General features: G+C 40.3%; 1 protein-coding gene across 6 annotated transcripts in view; it reads left to right on the top strand.

Annotated features, from left to right (window-relative positions):
* Positions 1–23,551, top strand: part of GABRA2 (gamma-aminobutyric acid type A receptor subunit alpha2) — a 114,968-nt gene that overhangs the window by 83,704 nt on the left and 7,713 nt on the right. For 4 of the 6 annotated variants that reach the window (XM_061584177.1, XM_061584174.1, XM_061584175.1 and 1 more), the window contains exons 7-9: positions 6,124–6,267; positions 7,654–7,806; positions 17,893–18,095. In XM_061584177.1, the coding sequence (XP_061440161.1) occupies positions 6,124–6,267; positions 7,654–7,806; positions 17,893–18,095 (500 nt within the window). Of the gene's footprint in view, positions 1–6,123; positions 6,268–7,653; positions 7,807–17,892; positions 19,260–23,551 lie in introns of those variants that run through there. The other 2 variants (XM_061584178.1, XR_009757833.1) reach the window with 2 other exon arrangements.

Raw genomic sequence — 23,551 nt, 5'->3', positions numbered from 1 at the left:
CTTTTTTATTACTGTTGTAAATTTCTGTTTAGTGTATAGTACTTTAAACCTAGCACCAGCTTCTCAGTTAGATTTAAGTTATCTCATCTAAGGATATGGCCTAGAAAAAAATTGAAAATTTTTTTTTTCTTGGTTTTTCCCTTTTGCCGTTTCCCCCAATTTTTCTGGAAAAAAAGCTCCAACCCCCCCCCCCTATTTTTCCCAGGCCTTCATATCTCCAATCTCATCTCAGGCAGGAGAAAGGATGTCTGTTTTGATGTGAATGTTATTGTCTTGTGATCCTAATGTGCCTGTGCCTACCTGACTGAGCTAAGAGGCTTATGTAGGGCAGGTAATGAAGACTGCAACATCTTCCAGGACAAGATCTACTGGAAATATGGAAAAGTATCAGGTTTTCAAAGTGAAATGGGTGGAGTCACATAATAATTACATAGAGAAAGAATTCTTTGTTGACACTTTCAGTCCAGACACCTGAGAGAGGCTCAAAGGATCTTGGGGAAGAGAGACACTAGGGCTGATTAGGATCTTTGTTTGGAGTAGAAAATGAGGAAGGCCTCTAGAGATCCCAAATATGAAGTACTGGACATGACCTAAAAAGAAATTACTTGGGGCCGGTTCACATGGCGATTTAACGTGAGATAGGTTTTACTCGCATGCCCATTTAATTCGCAGTGATTACATGATGTAGGAGGCAAAGGGAAGGTGTTCCGGTGCTTTCACCTTTTAATCTGCGGCAAATCAATCCAAGTTTAATCCAAAAAGGAAAGGAAAAATCATCTGTGCTTCGCATCTCTAGGGGCTTGTAGACGCTCTGATACTTTTGTGAGTCCCTGCCCACTTCCTCCTCCCTTTGTTATGTCATTTCCTGCTGGCTCCTGTTCTGCAAGCCTGCTGCAAATTGTGCTTTTTTCTTATTTTCCCCCTAGCTTGTACCAGAAAGCATAACACCTTTCAAACAAATATTTATATTTCTGCAGGATTCTGAAAATACAAATTATCAAACAAGGATTTTTTTATTTTTTTAATGAAACTTACTCTGGAACAAACTGAGCATGCTCAGTTGCCAAGGTAACCAGAGGAAGTGATAGTTTGACCTAAAGAGGGCGTGGTCATTAGGAAGCTGCGTGATTGACTCTTCCCTTTCGGTATGAATGGAAAACAGCGATTGGAAGGTAGGAAGTGTGATCTTTAATCTCCCATCACGGTGGAAAAAGCTTAGTCTTTAAAATGGAGTTCAACTCCAGTGTGCATGAGCCCTTAGTCACTCAAGATAATTGGACCTCCTCTGTTTAAGGTCTAGGGAGCGAGTAAGAGTCAGGAAAGCTGATGTGTTTGAATCTTTAATTTGAGCCTTTGCTGTGTAAAACTTAAATCTTTTTTCTAAGTATCTTTTTGAGGTTTGATGTAACTGTTTACTCAGTTAAAACCTTTCCCTTTTAAAGAACCCCTCCTAATGTGTAGTTTTTAGTCTCTACAACCCAAACATGTCTTTTGATGGCACACTATTAGAAGGAGTTTGGGGGGGGGAGACAAGAAGAACACATAGTTTCTGGTGTATTTCTTTATCCTTGTTAGCCCAGTGGGACTCAACTCTCATTTAAGGCCAGCTCTTATGAGCCTCATCAGATTCAGGTGACAGGGAGAAATAGACATAGGTGTCATCAGCATAAATCAGATCCACAAATATTAGCCACTTGACTCTGTGCTAGTAGCCAGTGCAGAGATTCGTAGAGGGTAAGGGCATAGCACACCTCATCTTTGTGTCCTGCACTTGTCCTATGTTTTGGCTTTTAGAATAGCCGCTCCCATACTTTGTACTTATAATACTAGGTATTTGGAACACACCTAAAAACACACTCTGTTACTGGGAATTTGCTTTGAACATGTTACCAGTACTTGTGTTTTAAACATTTTTTTTTACAGAGATAGAAATATTTTCTGATGATACACAATTGGATATGGAAGCAGTCATTGCTTTGAACCTTGTTTCATGAGAATAGTTGGATTAGAAGGCCCCATGAGAGCTGGACTGGCGTTGCAAAGGCTTCTCCTGGAAGCCTGAAACAAAGTGGTCCAATGAGGCATGCATGTGTGAAGGAACAGCATTCCTTGTTGGCTAGACATGTACAGCACTCATTGAACACTGTGGGACTCCTGTTGGCAAACTTAAATCTTGTGGTGGAGGAGGCTGAATACACCAAAGGATGGTCTTTGTCAAATTATATTTTGGCTTTCTGTGATTAATATAAAAAGAGTGGGAACTACATGTTTTAGGGCAAATTTCTAGATGCCTAGGGAAATCTTCAAACATCTGGCCTGGAAATGTCTCATATTGCAAGTACAGGACACAACAATGAGGTATGTTATGCCCTTACCCTCTACAAGCTACGGGTATAAGAATTTCTACAACTTGTTTGCAATGGGTTTCTCTACTGCCTATGAGGTATACTGTGATGTAGTTTGAGTGATCATAATCTGTTTTCTTGATTATGTGATTGTGTTAAGGGATGAGTACAAGGTTACGGTTGATTTCCTGGCTTTGCGCTTCTCTTGAGTGTTGTGCATGAGGGAACACAAGGTCTTGAGGCCCATAAAAGTGTAATGAATTTTACAAGCTCAAGAACTATTATAACATATCCATCCAAATAATTTGATGCTAAAGGTAGATTTGTTTGGCTATGTTGGTATCTCTGGCCTAAGTTAATATGCAGTGATCTGCACATCACCATCCATGTTGAAGCTATAGATGAGAAAGTTCATCTCTGGTTGATCAGAAATAGTTAAAGGATAAGTCCATGAAGCCCTTGATTATATGTGACCACACATATGCTCCTCCACCATGGTTAATTAGTCTGTAACAGTCACCTCACAGTGTCAAAGGATTCTAAACAGCTATAGTAATAGCACTAAGCCTTCTTAATACATAAGAGGTTTGTTTGTGCTTTGGAAGTATATGGTTTGATTCCATACATTGCAAGTTTTGTGAGCTGGCTATAGCTAATAGAGCTAAAACATGATGATCTTAACACCATGAACTCACGACTGGATGGAAAACATGGCTGGGAGGAGGGATTCAGATAACACAAAAATTCCCTGAGCATTCATCCTGGCGTATAGTAATAAGGGACATAACAGTAGTGGAAGAAGGAATCGAGGCATTTTGAGAATGAATGCAAGACAAGGAAGGAACGGGCCAGGTACCTGATACAACCGAGAGCAACAGAAATTTTCTGAATGATCAAGATTTCATCTTCACTCTTCCTGAGGGGTACCTGACCAATAGTATTTATTTTATTCAATGTATATTCTGCCCTGTCTTCCAAAGAAACCCAGTATACTCTGTGTTCTGAATGTGTATATACTACAGTTATATAATGTGGACATACTACAGATGCATTATGATAGATAGGATTGTCCATATGATGTGTCATGTTTTATTTATTTATTTATCATTAAAATTTATATCCCACCTTTCACCCTACGGTTGCTGGGCTGGTTACAACATCAGATTGCATAATAAAATATCAGTAAACGCTACATTAAAAAACTAAAACAGCCAAAGCCGGTATCAACAATCTCCATCTAAAATATCAAGTCATCAAAAAAACAGAACAGGATTAAAATGTTTTTAAGGTCTGCTTGAAGGAAACCAAAATGGAGGCCATGTGTACACCCCAACAGAGGGAATTCCACAGTTGAAGGGCCATCACTGAAAATACCGTGCCCTGATACGCACCTATATATATCGTAATGGTGGGCCAGACAGCAAGGCATCCAAAACCAACCTCCAGAGCTGAACAGACTTATACGAGTGCAGGCATGCCTTAAATACATAGGAACTTATTGTTATGAAAACCCTCAGGTATGATACTGATTTATATAAAATACATCATTATGTAATGACACAGTGTTGATGCACAATATAGGAAGTAATAGATGGAATGCAAAAATTATTTTTATTTTTATAAATTAAAGAATCCATTTACTTTGGTTGTGGAGGGTACAGCAGGGAAATTGACAATAGATTATATGCTTCTTCAAGGGAAAGGGATGGAGCTCAGTGGTAGAGCATCTGCTTTGCATGCAGAAGTCCCAAATTTATTCCCAGCAGATAGGACTGGAATATCCCCCACCTGAAAGCCTGGTGAGCCACTACTAAGCTAGAGGGGTCAGTGGTCTGACTCAGTACAAAGCAGCTTCTGGTGTTCTGATGTTCAAGGTAGTGGAGAGGAAAAAAATTAAAAAACCAAAGGGATTTCCTGGTAGCTGTATGTGAGAGGAGAAGAGGATAGTTTAATGAGTAATGCCCTTTGTTCTTGACCATGATGAGAACAGCCACAGGTCTCTGAAAAGGTAACTGTTTAGCTTCCTCACCACTTTTCTATTGCCGGGCAATGGTAAGCAGCAGCTTGTCAGAGAGGAAAGAAAAAGCACACAAACCATAGCTTGAATTATTGTGACAAAAATAATGGTTTGTAAAACACCACAGTTTCATGTTTTGTCTGAACTGGGCCAATGTTTCTTTAGTTATTAGTAGTTCAACGCTTTAGGTGGAGAGTCTAGATTGACAGATTCACACTGTCAACATGGACAAATTAATTAGGGGACAAATAGGGAAACTGATGCTCCAGGAGCTAGGCTACATTTGTAAGATTCATATTATACATCAATTTTGAATTCATTATTCTGAGGAGTAATTTCACCTCATCTTCACTATGTCTATAAGAAACACGTTTCTGGTAAAGTTTATGCAATCAATAGTCTTTGTAATTCCAACCTGGTAACTTCTTTTTACAAATGCAAACAAATGTGACCAAAAAGAAATACAATAAAATGAAATATTTTAATTTTTATTAACAATTGCCTTTATGGAAAATTAATGATTTTATATTAGTATCCATATTTCCCACTATAGGATAATTAATATGAACTTCCCCCATTCTCTAAATATTTTTGCTTCTTGGCAGTCTCTCTCCTGAATACCCATCAGGAATAGGTCTGCTGGGGAGGGGGGGGGAGTATGAATTTGTATTTGTATGTCCTAAGATCTTTGTATGTCCTAAGATCTTTGCAGGAAATGTTTATATTGAACAGTCTTCTTTAATCAAATTTGAGATACATATATTACATCCAGTGCTTACAGTCTCTCTCCTGAATACGCATCAGGAATAGGTCTGCTGGGGAGGGTGGGGGAGTATGAATTTGTATGTCCTAAGATCTTTGCAGGAAATGTTTATATTGAACAGTCTTCTTTAATCAAATTTGAGATACATATATTACATCCAGTGCTTACTTTATTTTGATAACTGATATTCAGTACTTCCACACTTATAAAGCAAGGCATTTTGGATGCAGTTCTCTCCATATGCCCCTTCTTCCCATGCCATTCTCTCACCTGCTTCTGAGCACTGTCAGCTGGGCAAGAAGGTTAACTCATACACAAGGGTTGCTATTGCTAAGTGGAGGTGAGAGGAGGGAACCTGGTGGAGCGAAGTCTGGCCAGGCCAGTCTGTGCCTTTCTTTCTTCCCCAGTCCAGCTTCTCATCTCTGCTTCTCCTCTTGAGTCAAGCAGCATAGACCCCAGTGGCCCAGTGGGTAGAGTGGAAGGCTGTGGGTTGCTGCATTGGTGCCAGCACAGCTCTGTAGGAGTCTCCACACTCTGCCCTCTGCACCTGTCAGGGGTGCATGCAAGTGATTGCTGGGACCATCCCTTTTCTCTTTTTTTGTCACACCCTTCTCTCCTCTCCCTTTCTGTCTCCCTCCTCCCTCCCTCCTTAGCTAGCTGCCAGGGGAGGGACATATCACTCATGCTAATTGTGTGAACTGATTTGCTTACTGAGGGCTGCCCCCCTCCTCCAATCACTCCATCCATTTCAGGTTTCCCCTTTTCCATCTTACTTCTCTCCCTCCCTCTGGGCTTCCCCCACCCCCATGAAACTAGGCCAACGGCTGCAGGGGTTCCCCACTCCTGACTCGTATAGTCAAACCACTTTGAAGTGCCCACTGCTTAAGACACCAAGTTAAGTCTGTGAATATTTAATAATAGAGGTACCCTGAGAAGCTAATACCAAATACTTACTGTCTTTCAAGTTGACAATATGTCTTCTTATTTCCCTCCTGTAGATGCATATACAACTTCAGAAGTGACCTACAAATGGACTTTCAATGCATCGAATTCAGTAGAAGTGGCCCCAGATGGTTCAAGGTTGAATCAGTATGATCTCATAGGTCAAACCATTGGAGAAGAAACAGCTAAATCAAGTACAGGTTAGTAAGATGAAGAAGAGGCCCTTGAAGAATCCTATTTCCACTTTTTTCCACTTTTGCTCTCCCTACCCTCCACCCCCGGCATGATTTTGGCTGCATGCACAGTACATGCAGGTCTTGCCAGTTTGCCTGGTGGAGATAGAAAATTATAGATGAAGATGAAGAACTTATTTTTTTTTATTAATTTCATTTATTTATTTCAGGTAAAATTTCAGTATTTTATATACTACTTAATTACCAAAGTCTCTAAGTGGTGCTATTATAACATGGTAAATCATGGTGTATTGTACCATAGGGTGCTTCCATACAGGGGCTTTATCTTGTAAATGGGTCATTCAGATCTGTTTTTTCTCTGTGTGTTAATTGGCACACAAACATCTATATACTTCACTTTTTAGTCTTGGATTAGATATTCTGCCCTCTCCTGTCCACACCAGTGAGTAGTCCTTGATGGAATGTTTCCATGCTGCATGCTTTCTGGCCCCTTCCCAAAAGCACTACTCCCCATCCCCTACTACCTCTCCCTGTTCATGCACATAGATATTCTGTACCTGTGCATGCACAACTTTAAAATAAAAAATTACCAGACATCCACAAGAGCAAACATTACCAGCCTTTAATTGTCATGCTTCACAATGGGGAAAATAGTGGCTTGTGGGTTTTTTTTAAAAAAGGGTGGGTGAGATACCTATTACCATATGAGGTTTTTGTTTGCTTGGTTTTTTAAAAAAATACAGAGATCTTGCAGATGATTGATTTTTAGCTATACTGAAATTCTAATAAAGAACTATTGCACAAGATGACGACGATAATTATCTCCAAATCTATGTACTGTGATTACAGTCTGCAAGGTAATTCCCAACATGTGTTGAGATCTTGAGAGAATAGCTCCTCCGAACTGGTTGTTGAAACTCCAATGTGCCCTTGGCATGTAGCAACTGATGGAAATAGGCATGCTTGTATCATTGGATGCCGGAAACAGAATGGCTAGATTGTGTTCAGATGAGGAGCAAACGAAAATGAAGATGTGGCAGTAGACACCACCGAAACATTACCTCGCTACATACATGTAATAAACCACTCGCCAAAAACAAGGTGCTAAATAGCTGCCACACCAGTGATGACTGTGGTTGTAAAATGGGTTATTTTGATTTAACAGTTATCATGGTAAGAGGCAGTCTTTGGGCATACTTAAAATAGTTATTTGGGTCTCAATCCTTGTTTGGATTTCCCAACTTACAAACATATATGAGAAATGGCAAATCCACAGTACATTTATCTTGCTGTGTTAAACTAGGTGCCTTAAATTTGCCACTAAAATTGGTTTATTATGCAGACATTCATAATTATTTCTAGTATTCTTCTTACTTTGATCTATTTTTCCAGGTGAATACAAAGTAATGACAGCTCATTTTCATTTGAAGAGGAAGATTGGTTATTTTGTGATTCAGACCTACCTACCCTGCATCATGACAGTCATCCTGTCCCAGGTGTCATTCTGGCTGAACAGAGAATCTGTGCCTGCAAGGACAGTCTTTGGTGCGTATTGTGATGGACACCTAGATGTTGCATTAGTTAGCACTGAAGGCAGGCCAGCATTTCAGGTGCCACAGCTACAGCCATTTAGTTCATCTATCTTTTTATTCTTTTCCTTTAAGAATCCTTTCGCTTTTGTGATTGAAGTTCATTATGCAATGCCGCCCTGGGCTCCTGCTGGGAGGAAGGGTGGGATATAAATAAATAAATACATTGACAAAATGTGGCTATTTGTCACTAAAGGCTCATTCACATGGGAGCTGAACGTTTTAAAGACAAAGCTTTTCTTGTTGCGATAGAGTTTAAAGGTTCACACTTCTTACCTTATATGAGCCCTCAATCTGCTGTTTTCCATTTACACTGAAGGGAAAGGGTTAAACATGCAGCTTCCTAATGATCACGCCCTCTTAAGATCAAACTACCACTTTCTCTGGTTACCATGGCAACCAAGCATGCTCAGTTTGTTCCAGAGTAAGTTTCATTAAAAAAAGAAAAATCCTTATTTGATTATTTGTATTTTCAGAATCCAGCAGAAATATCAATATTTGTTTGAAAGGTGTTGTGCTTTTTTGCACAAGTTAGGGGGGAAAGGAAAAAAAAGCACCATTTACAGCAGGCTTGCAGAACGGGAGCCAGCAGGAAATGACATGAACAAAGGGAGGAGGAGGGAGTGGGCGGGGACTCACAAAAGCATCGGAGCTAAGCGTCTGCAAGCCCCTAGAGATGTGAAGCACAGACGGCTTTTCCTTCCTTTTTTGGGTTAAAATTGGATTGATTTGCTGCGGATTAAAAGGTAAAAGCAGCGGCTTACCTTCGCCTTGCCTGGTATGTCATGTGATTGCTGCGAATTAAACAGGGATGCAGGGAGGCTCGATCTCACATTAAACTGCCGTGTGAACAAGCCCTATTACTACTTTCAGGTACAGACTGCTGAGCTCCAGGGATTTGGAAGAAGAATTAACATATGAAAGAGAAGCATGTAGAGCCAATATTTTGCTAGCATTGGAATGAGGAAGAAAAATGTGCCTCAATTTTAGGAAAGCTCTAATTGTAAATTGTTTCTGAGTCCATCTTTCTCTCTTGAATTCTGGTCTGGTATTTTTACATATACAAGTAGAGGCTACAGCCCATATCATGAGTACTCCTGTGCCCAAAGCAAGTTTAATCCTATAGGGAAGTTGCCCTATAGCGCTGAGATTGGGATAAATCCATGTTTTTCCAGTTTATCAGAGGCTGAGCGCCAACTAGTGGCTTTTCTTAATCCTTATTCAGTGCCAAAAAAGAGCAAAACAGTCAGGTGGATGTTTGCCTCAGTGTTGCTTCAGGGACATTAGTAGGGGGCAATGACAGCTATCAGCCACTTACCACCAAGAGGAGCATAGAAACATAGGAAGCTGCCTTACACTGAGACAGACCACTGGTCCATCTAGCTCAGTATTGTCTATATCAACTGGCAGCAGCTTCCAGGATTTCATGGAGGGATCTCTCCCAGCCCTACCTGGAGATGCCATTGGGAATTGAACCTGGGATCTTCTGTATGCCAAGCAAATGCTCTATCACTGTACTAGGAATTCCATCACCACTGCCACTATAGTGAAGTAAAAAAAAAATTGGGCCAGGGGACTGCTGTCAGTGGAACTGAACCCATCACATTTTTCTCTCATCCCTGAAATCAGCCCTGTTTTGAAAACTACTTTTTGTGCCTTTCAACACAGTAATTTCATTACTTTTTTTTTTGTTTCCACATAATTGTTGTAGTGTGTCTCAATCTGCACCACTTCCACTTCTGCAAACATCATGCATGTGCACACAGACATGCAATGACATCTCAGGGCTTATAGGGATTACCAGTCCTAGCAACTCAACCTCCCCAAGGGATGGAGAGAGGGGAGTGTAGTTTCAGTACTATGAGCATCCTGTGCAGAGGCAAGAGGAGAGTGGGAATCCATTCAGATTCAGAGCTAGAAAAAAGTGGAGAGCAAGGGCTTGCCTCTCTAAAGCTGGGTGTCGATGAAGAAAGTTATCCTGCACTTTTCTGTAGCCAGGAAGGGAGCAGGGAAATCTGCTGGGCATTGCACAGAGCCTTTGACAGGCTTGCAATGTACTGAGTTACTGTAGCTCTCTGGTCTACAAAACTGTCTGTAGCTTAGTGTGAGGTTTAAGAGATCCCCTGCTCCTCTCCAATGTTGAAAGAAGGATGCAACACTTCAGTTTCCTCTCCCCCGTCCTTCTAAGGTGCATGCCAAAGGGAAGCAAATGGCAATCCATTTACTTTCCTTCAATCGGTATTGTTTGAACAGAATCAGAGCTTGCATCTACACTCAGCTGTTATGCTGCCGGACTTCAATAATAGCATTCATGTATGTTCAGTCCTGATTTTTTTATTTTTTTAATTTTGGGGGGAAGGCTATCCTGGTGAAAACCATATAATCTGTATTCCTTGGGGTTTTCGCAGGTGTGCAGAAACCATTTTTCTGCCAAACTGATTGGAATGAATTCTACCTAATTTGCTATTACACAGAATGTTAAAAACAAATTGCTTGGTGGCATGTTATTTCACAATGGAATCTCCAGATGTTCTTGTCATTTTTCTATTTGCCAAGTGAACCTATAACAAAAATATCATGAAATCATAGAATCACAGAAACATAGAATAGTAGAGTTGGAAGGGGCCTATACGGCCATCGAGTCCAGCCCCCTGCTCAATGCAGGAGTCCAAGTTAGTCCTATAAATTACAGCTCCATGCCTTTAAGAGGGGGTCCCACTTTGTGTGTCACTGTGACAATGAAGGAGCCCTCTGTCTCCCTCTTTCTGCTGGTGTCCAGCATCATTGCAGTCCATGCCAGCTCTCAGGTACCCAGGAGCCAGTCAGGGCCTGTAGTGGCTCCCAGTGGGTGTGGAAGAGGACCGTACAGAGAACTTCCTTTGTCTGGTCTGCACCTAGCCTATAAAGCTGGACAGGGATCACAAAACAGCCCAATCAGCTTGCCATTGCAAACCTTTAGATAATTGTCAGTCACTGGTTAAATGAGGCTAGGAAGGAATTCTACAACATCCACAATTGGCCATAGTGATGTGGGGTTCTTGCCCTCCCTGGAAGAAGGTGCTGGTGTTATTTGTTATACTTATCTTTCCTTCTGTCCTACTGTCACAACTTTTATAGTGGGTAGGCATTGGGCAGGTTCCCCAAGCTATTAAGGGGGGCTCATAAGGGGTCTTGGGGGTATTGTACTATGGCTCCTTTCCCAGCTCGGGACTGCAGCCACTACAAATCCAGGTTAAAGGCAAGGATCATCAGAATGGCCCACACTGAGGTGGCTCCAGTTGCAGGTCAACTCCTTGATGGTGGACACCCAGCAGGAGGGCTAGATGAGGACACTGGGACAGCGGGTAGGCTAATGAAATTGGGAACCTCTGCTATGCCCTGCCAAGCCCTGGTATTACCATATCCAGTAAAATTGTGTCCATTTCTAATCCACACCTGGACTCTGTGTCATTTCAAGGGGGCTCCAGGATGTTCATGGGCCACAAGGGCAATATTCTCCAATTACCTGTGTTACATAGTCTAAAATCTTCCTGAGAAATCACTTTAGTCTTATATAAACTCTGCAAGCTCTCCTCAGAAATTCTGATTTCTGTGTCCAAGCTCCACAAATTCCACTTTTGGCAAAAGCTCTCATGAGAAATTTTGCTTGAATTCTTTTTGCTTACCTTACAACCCTTCATCTGTTTTGACTGAGAAGTAACCTTAAAATTCTCCTTGAATTTCATTTCAGTTAAAGTTTGCTGGTAACTCCAGTTATAGTGGAGAAACTTAATTTGTGCTTCATGCATGTGTGTATGTTGTTGTGAGCACAGGTAGCTTTTCTGTGCTACCACAGGGTTAGGAATACATCTGACTCTGTTACAAAAAGAGCTGTTGTGTGGGGAACATTCTCAAACCACAAGCAGATGCACTTGCAGAATAGGGTAAGAGACAAATGTGGACTACTGCAAGTTAGGCTTTTCCATGAAAAGTTTAATACTCTTCTAAATTATGTGCATGAGTAAGATTGCTTTTTATATTAGAACAAATACTGAAGCAACCTTAAAAAAAGCTATTTTTAAAACTGATGTTGAACATTTCTTCTCTGAGATCTGCTCTCTGTCCCCCCCCCCCATTTCACTTGGCTCATATAATGCACTTTTAAGCAGTAGGTTACATTTAAAGATTTGGGATAATGAGGCAGTTTTATAATCAAACTCTTCAGTTCCTTTCATTTATGACATCTGTTTAATGTGGTTGACCTAAAGTGTCGATGGTGAAATATGACAAAATGATTTGTTGTCTTTGCCTTGCTTCAAATTAGCCTGTGTAAAAAGTTGCAGTGCTCCTAACTGGATGAATCTTGAATATGTTCTTCATAGAACATGCATTTGAAAAGCATTGTGTTTTCAGGGACTAGGCATAAAGCTGGCACAAAATTGTTTGGTTCAAGATTCCAATCTGTTTTTATTTCTTAAGGTGTCCATACTATCCGTGCATTCTCAACAATGTAAGTAAATGATGTTGAGCAGCCAATTAAATGCTAATTATTTTTTAAAAACCTTGTAAAATGCAGACACCTAACATACAATGGATTCAAGAAAAGGATATCTAAAGTCAAAACCTACAACTCTTCAAGAACAAAGACTGCCTAGACCTTCCATTTTAAGGCACAATTTATCTTTGTAGTATTACATTTTGGTCTCTGGTGCCAACAAAGAAGGATGGTCATTTTATTGAGGAGATTTATGTTACTAAAATGGCCAGCAGATAATGGCTGTATGTATTGATAGGCAATGGTTATGAAATAAGTAACAACTACTTCTAGTCCTTTCCCCCCAATTCAGATATTAATTAAGATACAACATATATTGGCTGCACAAATCCAAGACATGCAACTTTCCAATGGCATAGTCAACTGGATGACTCCTACCATAGCTACGGTATCTGAGTCTGGATGGGCTCTATCACATCTACAATAGTACTGGACAGTCTGGTAGGGTGGCATCGCTGTAGCTTGCCTGGACACAGCTGGGGTAGGAGAGGGCAGTGGCGTGTTTGGGGCTGATTGGACACACCAGTAGAGGCAACCTGGTGCTCCCACTTGTGTGCCCATGTAGTCTCAGCCTTACCACCACCCTGCCCCTGCTTATCCCCCTCTAGGTATGCTGTTCAACTTGAGCAGAAGATAAACCTCTGCATGCCACTGCAAATCTCCTCAGTGTGGGCTGAACAATATAGATGCAAAATTTCAGCATCAACCTCATGAATGAGTATAGGGAACACAGAAAAAAAGCAGCATCCAACAATGCAGGTTTCATTCACATTGGGGTAGGGAGGGGCAAGAAATTTCATTCAGTTCGCATTCCAAGACAAATCTATCAAATTTGCACTTTTGGAAACAATGTGAGACACAGCCATCCTTTGAAATTCATACTTATTTGAATTTTGCAGTGCAGTTTGCCAACCAAACAAAGTTTCCCAATATGCATATGTTAGGGGAAAGTGTGAATAAAAATGAACATATGAGAAAAAATATACAAAATGCATTATATGACAAGAAATTGCTTGCAAAAATGTGTACATTAGTCAAAACCACCTACCAAATGTGTTTATTAGGAGAAATTTGCACTAAAATGCAATGAGGGTTTTTGTTTTCTTAAAAAGAATTACAAATTGCTGCAGAAATGTGGAGAACTGAATTTAAGATCGGAGAGAACTGAAATTGACAGATCTTTCCATCCCTGCATTGGGACGTGCACTTAAGTTAGGACACAAGGTAGTTTTTTCAGTAATAGGATGTAAAGACTTTGTCCACTCCTGCTGATTATTATTATTATTATTGCCTTTTTTTAAAAGTGCAAACTCATTGACATGTCACAAATAGCTTTTAAGAATCTGTTCTTAGTTTCAAAAGTGGCTTCCTTTCAAAATGGGAGGTTGCTGTTTGGGAAACAGAAGTCCAAATATACCTGTTGTGTGGAGAACAGTTTGCATACCATCCTTGGATCCTTGTCAAAATGTTACCTTAGAGAATAGGATTGTAACTTTGTTGTTGTTGTTATGTGCCTTCAAGTCGATTTCAACTTATGGTGACCCTTGAATCAGCAACCTCCAATAGCATCTGTTATAAACCACCCTGTTCAGATCTTGTAAATTCAGGTCTGTGGCTTCGTTTATGGAATCAATCCATCTCTTGTTTGGCATTCCTTTTTTTACTCCCTTCTGCTTTTCCCAGCATTATTGTCTTTGCTAGTGAATCATGTCTTCTCATTATGTGTCCAAAGTATGATAACCTCAGTTTCATCATTTTAGCTTCTAGTGATAGTTCTGGTTTAATTTGTTCTAACACCCAATTATTTGTCTTTTTTGCAGACCATGGTATGCGCAAAGCTCTCTTGCAACACCACATTGATTGATTTTTTATTTTTTGAGGAGTTGATTTTTCTCTTACTTGCTTTTTTCACTGCCCAACTTTCACATCCATACAGAGATCAGGAATGCCATGGTCTGAATGATCCTGACTTTAGTGTTCAGTGATGCATCTTTGCATTTGAGGACCTTTTCTAGTTCTCTCATAGCTGCCCTCCCCAGTCAGCCTTCTTCTGATTTATTTACTATTGTCTCCATTTTGGTTAAGGACTATGTCAAGGTATTGATAATCCTTGACAAGTTTAATGTCCTCGTTGTCAACTTTAAAGCTACATAAATCTTCTGCTGTCATTACTTTACATAAATCTTCTACTGTCTTCTTGGCTGTAGTCCTGCTTTTGTGCTTTCCTCTTTAACTTTCATCAGCATTCATTTCAAATCATTACTGGTTTCTGCTAGTAGTATGGTATCATCTGCATATCTTAAATTACTGATATTTCTCCCTCCAATTGTCACACCTCCTTCATCTTGGTCCAATCCCGCTTTCCATATGATATGTTCTGTGTGTAGATTAAACAAATAAGGTGATAAAATACACCCGTCTCACATCCTTTCTGATTGGGAACCAATCGGTTTCTCCATATTCTGTCCTTACAGTAGCCTCTTCTGCAGAGTGTAGGTTGTGCATCAGGACAATCAGATGCTGTGGCACCCCCATTTGTTTTAAAGCATTCGTCTTTTAATTTAGATCACAAATATTCCCATTCTGTAGTTCAAGCTCATTAATCTGAACATATAACTGGATTGTACAAATTGGTTAGCATTGAGAAAAACATTAAAAACAATGAGGACCAGATAGTTACTACTACTACTTTTTTCCCTTGCCCCTCAGTTGAACACTGGGTTTGTCATGAATCTTAACAGAATCCCATAGGTTACTCAGAAATAACACTCAGATGCATATAGAGACATGTAGCATAGAATTCACTGAATGAATCCTTCAAAATGCATATATTCTGTGGTAGGAACTAAGTGATTTTAAAAGGATGAAGGCTTTGGGTTTTGTGGAAGGTTTTTTTGTACTAATTACGCCTGCTTCTACAGCATTGCCAATTTTTGTACAGGCAGGTCATACAGTAAGCCATCTTTGCACAGTGCTCTGTCCTGAGGGAGGACAGATAATGTAGACGGTTTCTTAGTTAATCAAAATAAGTTATTTTTGAATAAAAAATAACTGAAAAATGGAAATGGCCTGCCTTCAAGTCGATTCCGACTTCTGGCGACCCTATGAATAGGGTTTTCATGGTAAGCGGTATTCAGAGGTGGTTTACCATTGCCTTCCTCTGAGGCTGAGAGGCAGTGACTGGCCCAAGGTCACCCAGTGAGCTTCATGGCTGTGTGGGGATTAGAACCCTGGTCTCCCACGTCATAGTCCAACGCTAACCACTATGCCACTGATGTTTTCAAATTACTATCTTCATCATTTTGAGGAAATTAGACTTGATTTCTTGGCAATTAGTATTGTATTTAATGAAGCTCTCAATATTTTTTGCCTAATAATTTTTAGTTTATGGATGAACTACACATGTGGAGGACTCATCTGTTGAAACTTGGAACTTCCCTTCCTCCCCAAAATACATATGTAGCAATTATAATTTTTAGAACAAAGGGTGTGTGGCCTGCTTAGAATAGAAGGATCAAAAGAACACATATGAATTAGAATTGTTAATTTACTGTATATATGATGGGAGAAAATAACACCTCAGATTTACACACAGTAGGTATCCGCAGCCTAACAATAACCCCATGTGTTATTCTCTTGAGCTTTTTTTTTTTTTTTAATCACAGACAGTGGTGGGGAACTTCCAACCCTGTCTGTCTGTCTGTTTGTCTGTCGGTCGCCCTTCTTCCCAGCAGGAGCCCAGGGCGGCAAACAAAAGCACTAAAAATACTTTAAAACATCATAAAAACAGACTTTAAAATACATTGAAACAAGACATCTTTAAAAACATTTTTAAAAAAGCTTCCAACACATCTTAAAAAAAAGGTTAAAAACACTTTGTTAAAAAAAAGGTTTAAAAACATATTAGAAAGCAATTCCAACACAGACTGGGATTAGGCCAACCATGCATCTCCATTTGGGTTAGGCAAGCTGTGCTCACCAGCTGTCACCTGAAGTCATATGATATGAAACATGAGAGAGCTAAAGGTTCAGCTGCAAAGGAGCAATTGGCCCACTTTAAACCTTAGCGTGTTCTTGTAGTAGTCCTGAAGTCCAGCCATGGCTGCAAAAGAAAGATCAGGAGTGTGTTCCTTTTGCAGCTATGGCTTGAATTCAGCGCTGTTTGAATTTGGTGCCTTTCAGCAGGAAAAGGCACCAAATTCAAACGGTGCTGAATTCAAGCCATGGTGTGTTAGTAATTAATATATTTGATTACGGTCAGAGGGTAACTCCTGATATCTCAAACAACCAGAGAAAAATAATATGTAGTTGACTTGTGCTTTCTGATTTTTATTTTCTTGTGTGCAATTCCTGTGAAACATGTCAAGCACAAATCTTTTCATTCCTCTGCATTTATCCAGATATATGCGTAGCTCACACATCTTTCTTGTGGGAAAGATGCACAGCTTTCCATTTTGCATGTTACACAAGTTCATTGAGAGAGACGGGGAGAGGAAGCATAGTTTACACATTACCTGTTGGTACTAGTTTGTAACATTTGAGGTACTCTTAAAAATAATGGGTGACATCCAGATAAACAATTCTGATAGTGAAAGGACTTTTAGTTGCACAGTAGAATTTCCCTGCCCTCTCCTGTACGCCCTGTAAATCTGCTGTGGAGGGTTAGGGATCTCCTAGAACAGATTTAGGGGATGTGCAGGGGTACATGGGGGGAGGAGAGAGTGGGGAAGCAAAAGTCCTTGCACTAACAGAACTGTTTAGTTGGATTCTGCCCATTCTGTCTGCAAAAATGTAGCATCTATTTTCATACATATAATCTTGCATAATTTCTTAGTCACAATGCATATCTTAATTGTAAGTTGTGTGGCCCTTTATCCCTTTCCTCTGAATTCTGGATCAAACACCTCCAGTGCCATTATACATCAGTTGTAATTACCAGTTTTATACTAATTGTTTGTAATCAACAGGTTTTGTGTTCCTGGTAGGGATGGATGAGAAATTTGATGTCAGTTTGCATTTCAAGCTGAATCTCTCAAATTCACACTTTCCAAAATAATATGAGAACTGAAGCACAGCTATCCTTCAAAATTTGCACTTATTCAAATTTTGCAATGCAGTTCACCAGCCAAACAATGTTTACAAAAATGCAGATGTTAGGGGAAAGTGTGCATAAAAATAAATATATGAATGAAAATAACATACAAAAATACATTATATGATAAGAAATTGCTTGTAAAAATGTACATTAGTCAAAACTGCCTATAAAAATGTGTTTATTAGGAGAAATTCGCAATAAAAATGCTAGAAAATTTCATGAGGATTTTTTTAACAAAAAATGCAAATTGCTGCAGAAATGTGAAGAACTGAATTTAAGATGGGAAAAATGAGAAACTGAGAGAAACGAAATTGATACCTTTCCATCCATAGTTCCTGGTGATAAATTTCCTTTTTTTAAAATATTCTGAATTACCAAACCAATACTTTCTTTTCCTTTCATTTTCTCTGCAGGAGTAACAACTGTACTAACAATGACAACTTTAAGCATCAGTGCTCGAAATTCCCTGCCCAAAGTAGCCTATGCCACAGCTATGGACTGGTTTATTGCTGTTTGTTATGCATTTGTATTCTCTGCCTTGATTGAATTTGCCACTGTAAATTACTTCACAAAAAGAGGATGGGCATGGGATGGGAAAAGCGTAGTCAATGATAAGGTGAGTGATAAAGAAACGTGTTTAAAGTCCCTTCCAATTCTAAGAAATCAATTTAGGAGCATCTACAGTTGATAGCTTTCTATTACTGAAAAATAATTGAAGTCTTAAAACCAATATAAAGACAGAGCAGATTAAAGCAAGATTGGATAGGAAGAGAAGCTGACAGTTTGAGCACATACTTCAGCAGAAATTAAATTGTACATATGGAGTCTTCTCCATCTGTTTCATCTTGGAGAATCAAATATTGTCCTAAGGTTGTCTACAAATTAATTATCCCATTTATGCCTGTTAAACATCCAAAATAATCTTAGGCAGCATTTCATTATCTTCAGGAATTCGTTGTGGGACAATGAATGAAGCCAAAGCTACTTCCTTGAGAAGAATCTTAACCAGGCTTAATGAAACTCAATATTTCTATTTCAGTCCCACATTTATGTATGCTTTTATTGAAAGCTGTTAGCTCTACATCTATGAAACCAGGTACTTGCTGTTTTAGTTTAAATATTTTATGGGTGTATGCTATATTTTTAATTGTTTTTATATTTCTGAGAGCTACATTGAAAGGGGTTTTCTACCCTAAAAAACTGCATAAAAATATCAAAATAAATACTTGGCCTTGGTAACAAGAGCAAGTGCCAAACCAGTGAGTGGTAGAAAGGCAACAATTTTACTCATAAACCATGAGCCCTGTTTCAGCTTCCCTTTGGATCTTTCCACTTCACCACAGAGAATAAACATCTTCTTCATGGCTGCTATTTTTCCTTGTCTGATACAAAGAAATTATTTATTTATTATATTTGTATTCCAATCTTCCTCCAAGAAGCTAGGACAATGTAATGTGAATATTCTGTGAGGTAGACATAGGGCCCTACGGTCATCCATCAACTTTCATCAAATTTCAGGTCCTGCTGAGACAGAACTATGAGGCAGGTCACCCTAATCACTATACCACACCACTCAGGTAAAGGATTCTGGCCTAGCCTGTTTTTCAACCTACTAGTTTTCTATGTACATGTCTCATATGGCATTAGAATACACACGTGGACAACCTTCCCATCAGATTGCACTGAACACTGGAGACAGAGGCTTACAGTGTCTTAAGACTGTCAATATTCCTAAAATTGAACTCTTAATTGTTAGCTGTTCTGAGACCCCTTTGTAGCTGGAGAGCAGAATAAGTATATTAAATAAATAAATGTATATTTATTTAGTCCTTTTATCAGTTGTGCCTGTTAATCCAATCTGCATGAATCTGCATATGAACAACAGTTGTTCTGAGAATAAGGCAGTTTTTCTTTATTTTTACATGATGCCTGCACGTGTCACAACAGGCACCATCTCAAAAGGAGCATTCCCTTTCTATAGAAAGAAATGCCTCTTCTAAAAAGGCACCTGCCACGCTATATTTTTACTTACATTAAACATAAGTTGTTTTTTTAAAAAAGACAGCCTGCTATCTGGTTAATAAGGGCATCTTTTTAATATATCAAACTGATTAATCAACTGAGGGCACAACCCTAAGCCCCCTGATTATCCCGTTCAGAGCGGGATCCATGAGGCTGAGACACAGGTGCAATTAACTCTTGTTTTATTAAAGTAATGGATACATCAAAAGCAGCGCGCTTCATAAGAATCTCTGCACTAGCTCACTAGAATTCCCTAACTACACTCTAGACATGCTCTGCAACGTGTGAAGGAAGTTGACTCAGCAGCTTAAACCAGAAAGCTGCAGTCTTAAGTAGGGAAAGTGTTTTATTGTAATCTGTGACTCCTGTGCAAGTCCGACCTCTGTCCTGTCCGTTTCTCACGGCGTGGCAAGCGGGGTGATGGGGGGGCGTGCCTCCAGTAGCTCATCCGAAAGAACTGGCTCCTTAGCAACAGGCTCTAGGTCAGGGGGCAGAGACGCACTTGGAGGCTCCCTCGAGCCGCTTGGTGAAGAGGGAGTTAACGCACGCTCAGGGGCAACCTCCAATGGCTCCTCTGATTTGTCTGGGGGTGGCGCGCTCTCTTCTTCAGATATTGCGCCATCCAGGGGAATTGACCCGAACTCAGCCTCACACGCCCTCCCAAGGTCTTGTTGAGACTCCACCACTCCTGCATCTTCTGTGCCTCCTGGCAGCTGGGGAGTCTGAAGCTCATGTCTTCCCTCTCCCAAGCCCTCATGGGTGAGCAGAGGCTCAACACTGATGTTGATGGCTGGGGGAGTTAGGAATGGCATACAGGCCCATCTACTGGCAGAGAGGAACACCAAATATGGATGGATATGGGTGGAAAGGAAGCTACTGCTGGCAGTTCTGCTGGAGAGTTTTGATCTGCTGGATCCAAAGTCCTACAGATTCTTTGGCCCTTCTGCTGCTCCTTGTAACAGTCAGTGTGGTAGGGCAGAGCCATGGAGCTGCCCTTCCAGTGTTACCATCACTACACCTTATCTGTAGGATGCTAGGGCAAGGCAGCAGTAAGGTCAGTGTGTCCACACAGTTCTGATGTCACTGCCCCAGCCCTGTCCAATTAAGCTGAAGTGATGCCAATGTCAGGAGGGTGGTTCCATGTTGTGCCCTACCACAAGGACTGCTACTGGCTATGCCAAACTGGAGTTGCTACAGAAAAAGAAAAAGGAAGAAACCCCACCTTCCACTCACCTTCCACCTTGGGCAGCAGAAACCAGCAAGGCTTTGGATTTGGCTGAGGATCTGCCACTCAGCACCTTTCCAGCCTGTTAGGGGTGTTTTGTAAATGTTGCAGTCCTAATTGTTCTGCTAACAACTGAGATATATAATTCACTAATAGGCAAAAAACCTTGCGGTTTAAGAATGTACCTATAGCCCACAGATATATCTATCAAACTTTAAAAAGCAGGGAAATTGGGCAGCTATAGTGAATGCACCAGGGGAGCAGGAGACCTGACCTCCTCTCTGAGATATTGTACTGCCCTACAAATTTGTCAAAATGCAAACACAATTTGAGTTGGTCTTTCACAGTCCAATCCACTTGCTGTGTATCTTGGAAGAATTTGGTAACTTGCCTCGGTGAAGGGTGAGCAGTTCTTCCTTATCAAAGCCCTCTCCTGTTTACGTAACAAACTCAATTAAAACCCATCTATAAAAACAACGCAGGAATATTAGATGGAATAAATACTGTTCCTGTGGGGGGGTCAACAAAAAGCCAAAAGAGAACAGACAGTAATGAGCAGCAACAGGCAGGAAGAGGTTTAAGCCCTTGCTGTTATCAATGTTTCGTCCGAAATAACAGAACAGAACAGAACAAACAAAATACCGCTCTGAAAAGAAAAGAGATCTGCCCCGGAAGAGAGATAATAGTCTGCATAACATAGGAGCCACAAACACATAAATATAAGTAATCACCAAATGGTTCTGACAAGGAGAGCTCGGAAAATGCAAGAAGCAAGCCTAGCATTTAAAGCAACACAAGCAGCTCAAAATGGCCAGGAAAAAGCCCTGCAGGCTCCGTTAATAGCCCCTGATAACAAAGAAGCTGGATCCCAGCCAAAAATAACCCAGTTCTTCCAGCCACTTTCAAGTAATATAATGGAACAATCTGTGAGCCAGAACTCTCAAGGCCCAAATGAATGGTCAATAAATATTAAAAATCTCACAGAATGGGTGGAAGTCTCCCCTTTAACTCCCAACTTGGCGCAAGAGCTGAGGATGGCCGAACAACAGGATTTGGAGCCAACTAAGTCACATATCTTTGATAACAAAACACCAGAGGAATATATCCTTTTAGAAGAGCCAACAAATGAGTCATCTTTAAATGAGTCATCTTTAAATGAAGTCTCTGGCAACCAGCCTTTCCTAACAATCAAAGCAGTCAATGACCAACAGAATACAATGTCTGAAGGTTTGCTTAACATAACTGCAGAGCTGAGACAGATTAGAGTTTTCCTCACCGAGTGCAATCACTTACTAACGGATCTAGTTGAATTCCACTTAAAACTCTTGGCTCCCTTGCAACAAAACTCCTTAATCTCCTTAAAAAATGTTTTGCACCCTGAAAGTATCCAACAACCTACAAAAAAGGATCCAGAGTCGCTCACGAAAAAGCATCCGAAGAGGAAAATGAAAACTATGCCAAAAAAGAAGAGATCAAAAAATATAAAAAACACAAAAAAAGTAAAGGGGAACAAAATTAATTTTAACAAGCTTTTCAAGTGCCTGGACCAGAACCCCTCAAAAACAAAAGAAAAAGGAAAAAAGCAAGAAAAGAATGACGAACCAAAAAATGGAAACTTAGACACCCAGAAAATGACTTTTACTAGGTCAAACTCTTCGACCTTAAATGGCCACCTAACAGACATCCAAGCAAATCAACAAAAAGTGTGGGAACTGAGTTGGATCCGACACAAAATAGTTCTTGATAATTACCCCAAACCATTCGGTTTTCAGCCCCAAACGGAAAGGAAACATCATTTTTTAAAACTTCTACAACACAGCTCTATTTTTAACTTCAGCACGAAAGACATAATAAGGATCGAGTACCTTTACTACAATAAAGTTACCGCCAGGGCAGTCATCTCATTTGCAACACAGTGGAAGGCGAAAAACTTTTGGCAACATAGGACATCATTAGCAGGGCTAGGTATATATGTCCGTCGTTATTTTGAAAACAAGACACCACCTCTTCCTCTGATTGACACAAAGATGCTTAACTCTCCTCCAACCTCGACGATCAACAAGAGACTAAAAACATTGGAAGACCCAACCACCTCAACTCGTGAAGAGCAAACTACCGCGGTCCCAAAAGAAGACCATCACGTTCAGGATCCTAAAGAGGCTAGACCCAATCCAGAAACCTCGGAGCCTTTGCCCTCACAGGAACTGAACCACACTCTATATTGGTCCCAGGAACCTCTAGATAAGGATGAAAAATCTTTATTAGAAGCTTTTACTGCCCTTCCGTTCAATGAAATAATAGCAATACTTTCCAGACTGGATCTTATGAAATTCCGTCTGGTAAGTGCACATATCCAGCTACCCATGCCAAATCTTTCTCCTCAGCCACTTCGACTCACTGAAACAAGCAACGAGAATGTCCTTGATCTTTCAGTGATAATGGCAAATGAAACATCATTATTGGCATTTTCCTCAGCGGACTCAGACAAGCTAAATTCAACGCCCTCTAAGACGAAAAGATCAAAGGAGGAATTAAAAACAAGCTCCAAAAGTAACATGACAAACGATAGCGTTATCCTCAGTGCACACAATAATTGACCCTTTTCAATAATCTCATGGAACATCATGGGATGGAAAAACAAACTCCATGATGCAGAATGGACAGCGTATCTACAAAAATTTAAGATAATATGTTTGCAGGAGACCTGGCTCCCTATAGAGAACACACCACATCTACGAGGCTACAGAGGCTTCAATATCCCGGCTACCAAAAATAAAAACAAAGGGCGTGCAAGTGGAGGACTTACAACCTTAGTCTCGGTGGAT

Source organism: Rhineura floridana, chromosome 9 (assembly GCF_030035675.1).
Source record: "Rhineura floridana isolate rRhiFlo1 chromosome 9, rRhiFlo1.hap2, whole genome shotgun sequence".
Classification (NCBI taxonomy): domain Eukaryota; kingdom Metazoa; phylum Chordata; class Lepidosauria; order Squamata; family Rhineuridae; genus Rhineura; species Rhineura floridana.
This window is presented reverse-complemented; position numbering and strand designations above follow the sequence as displayed.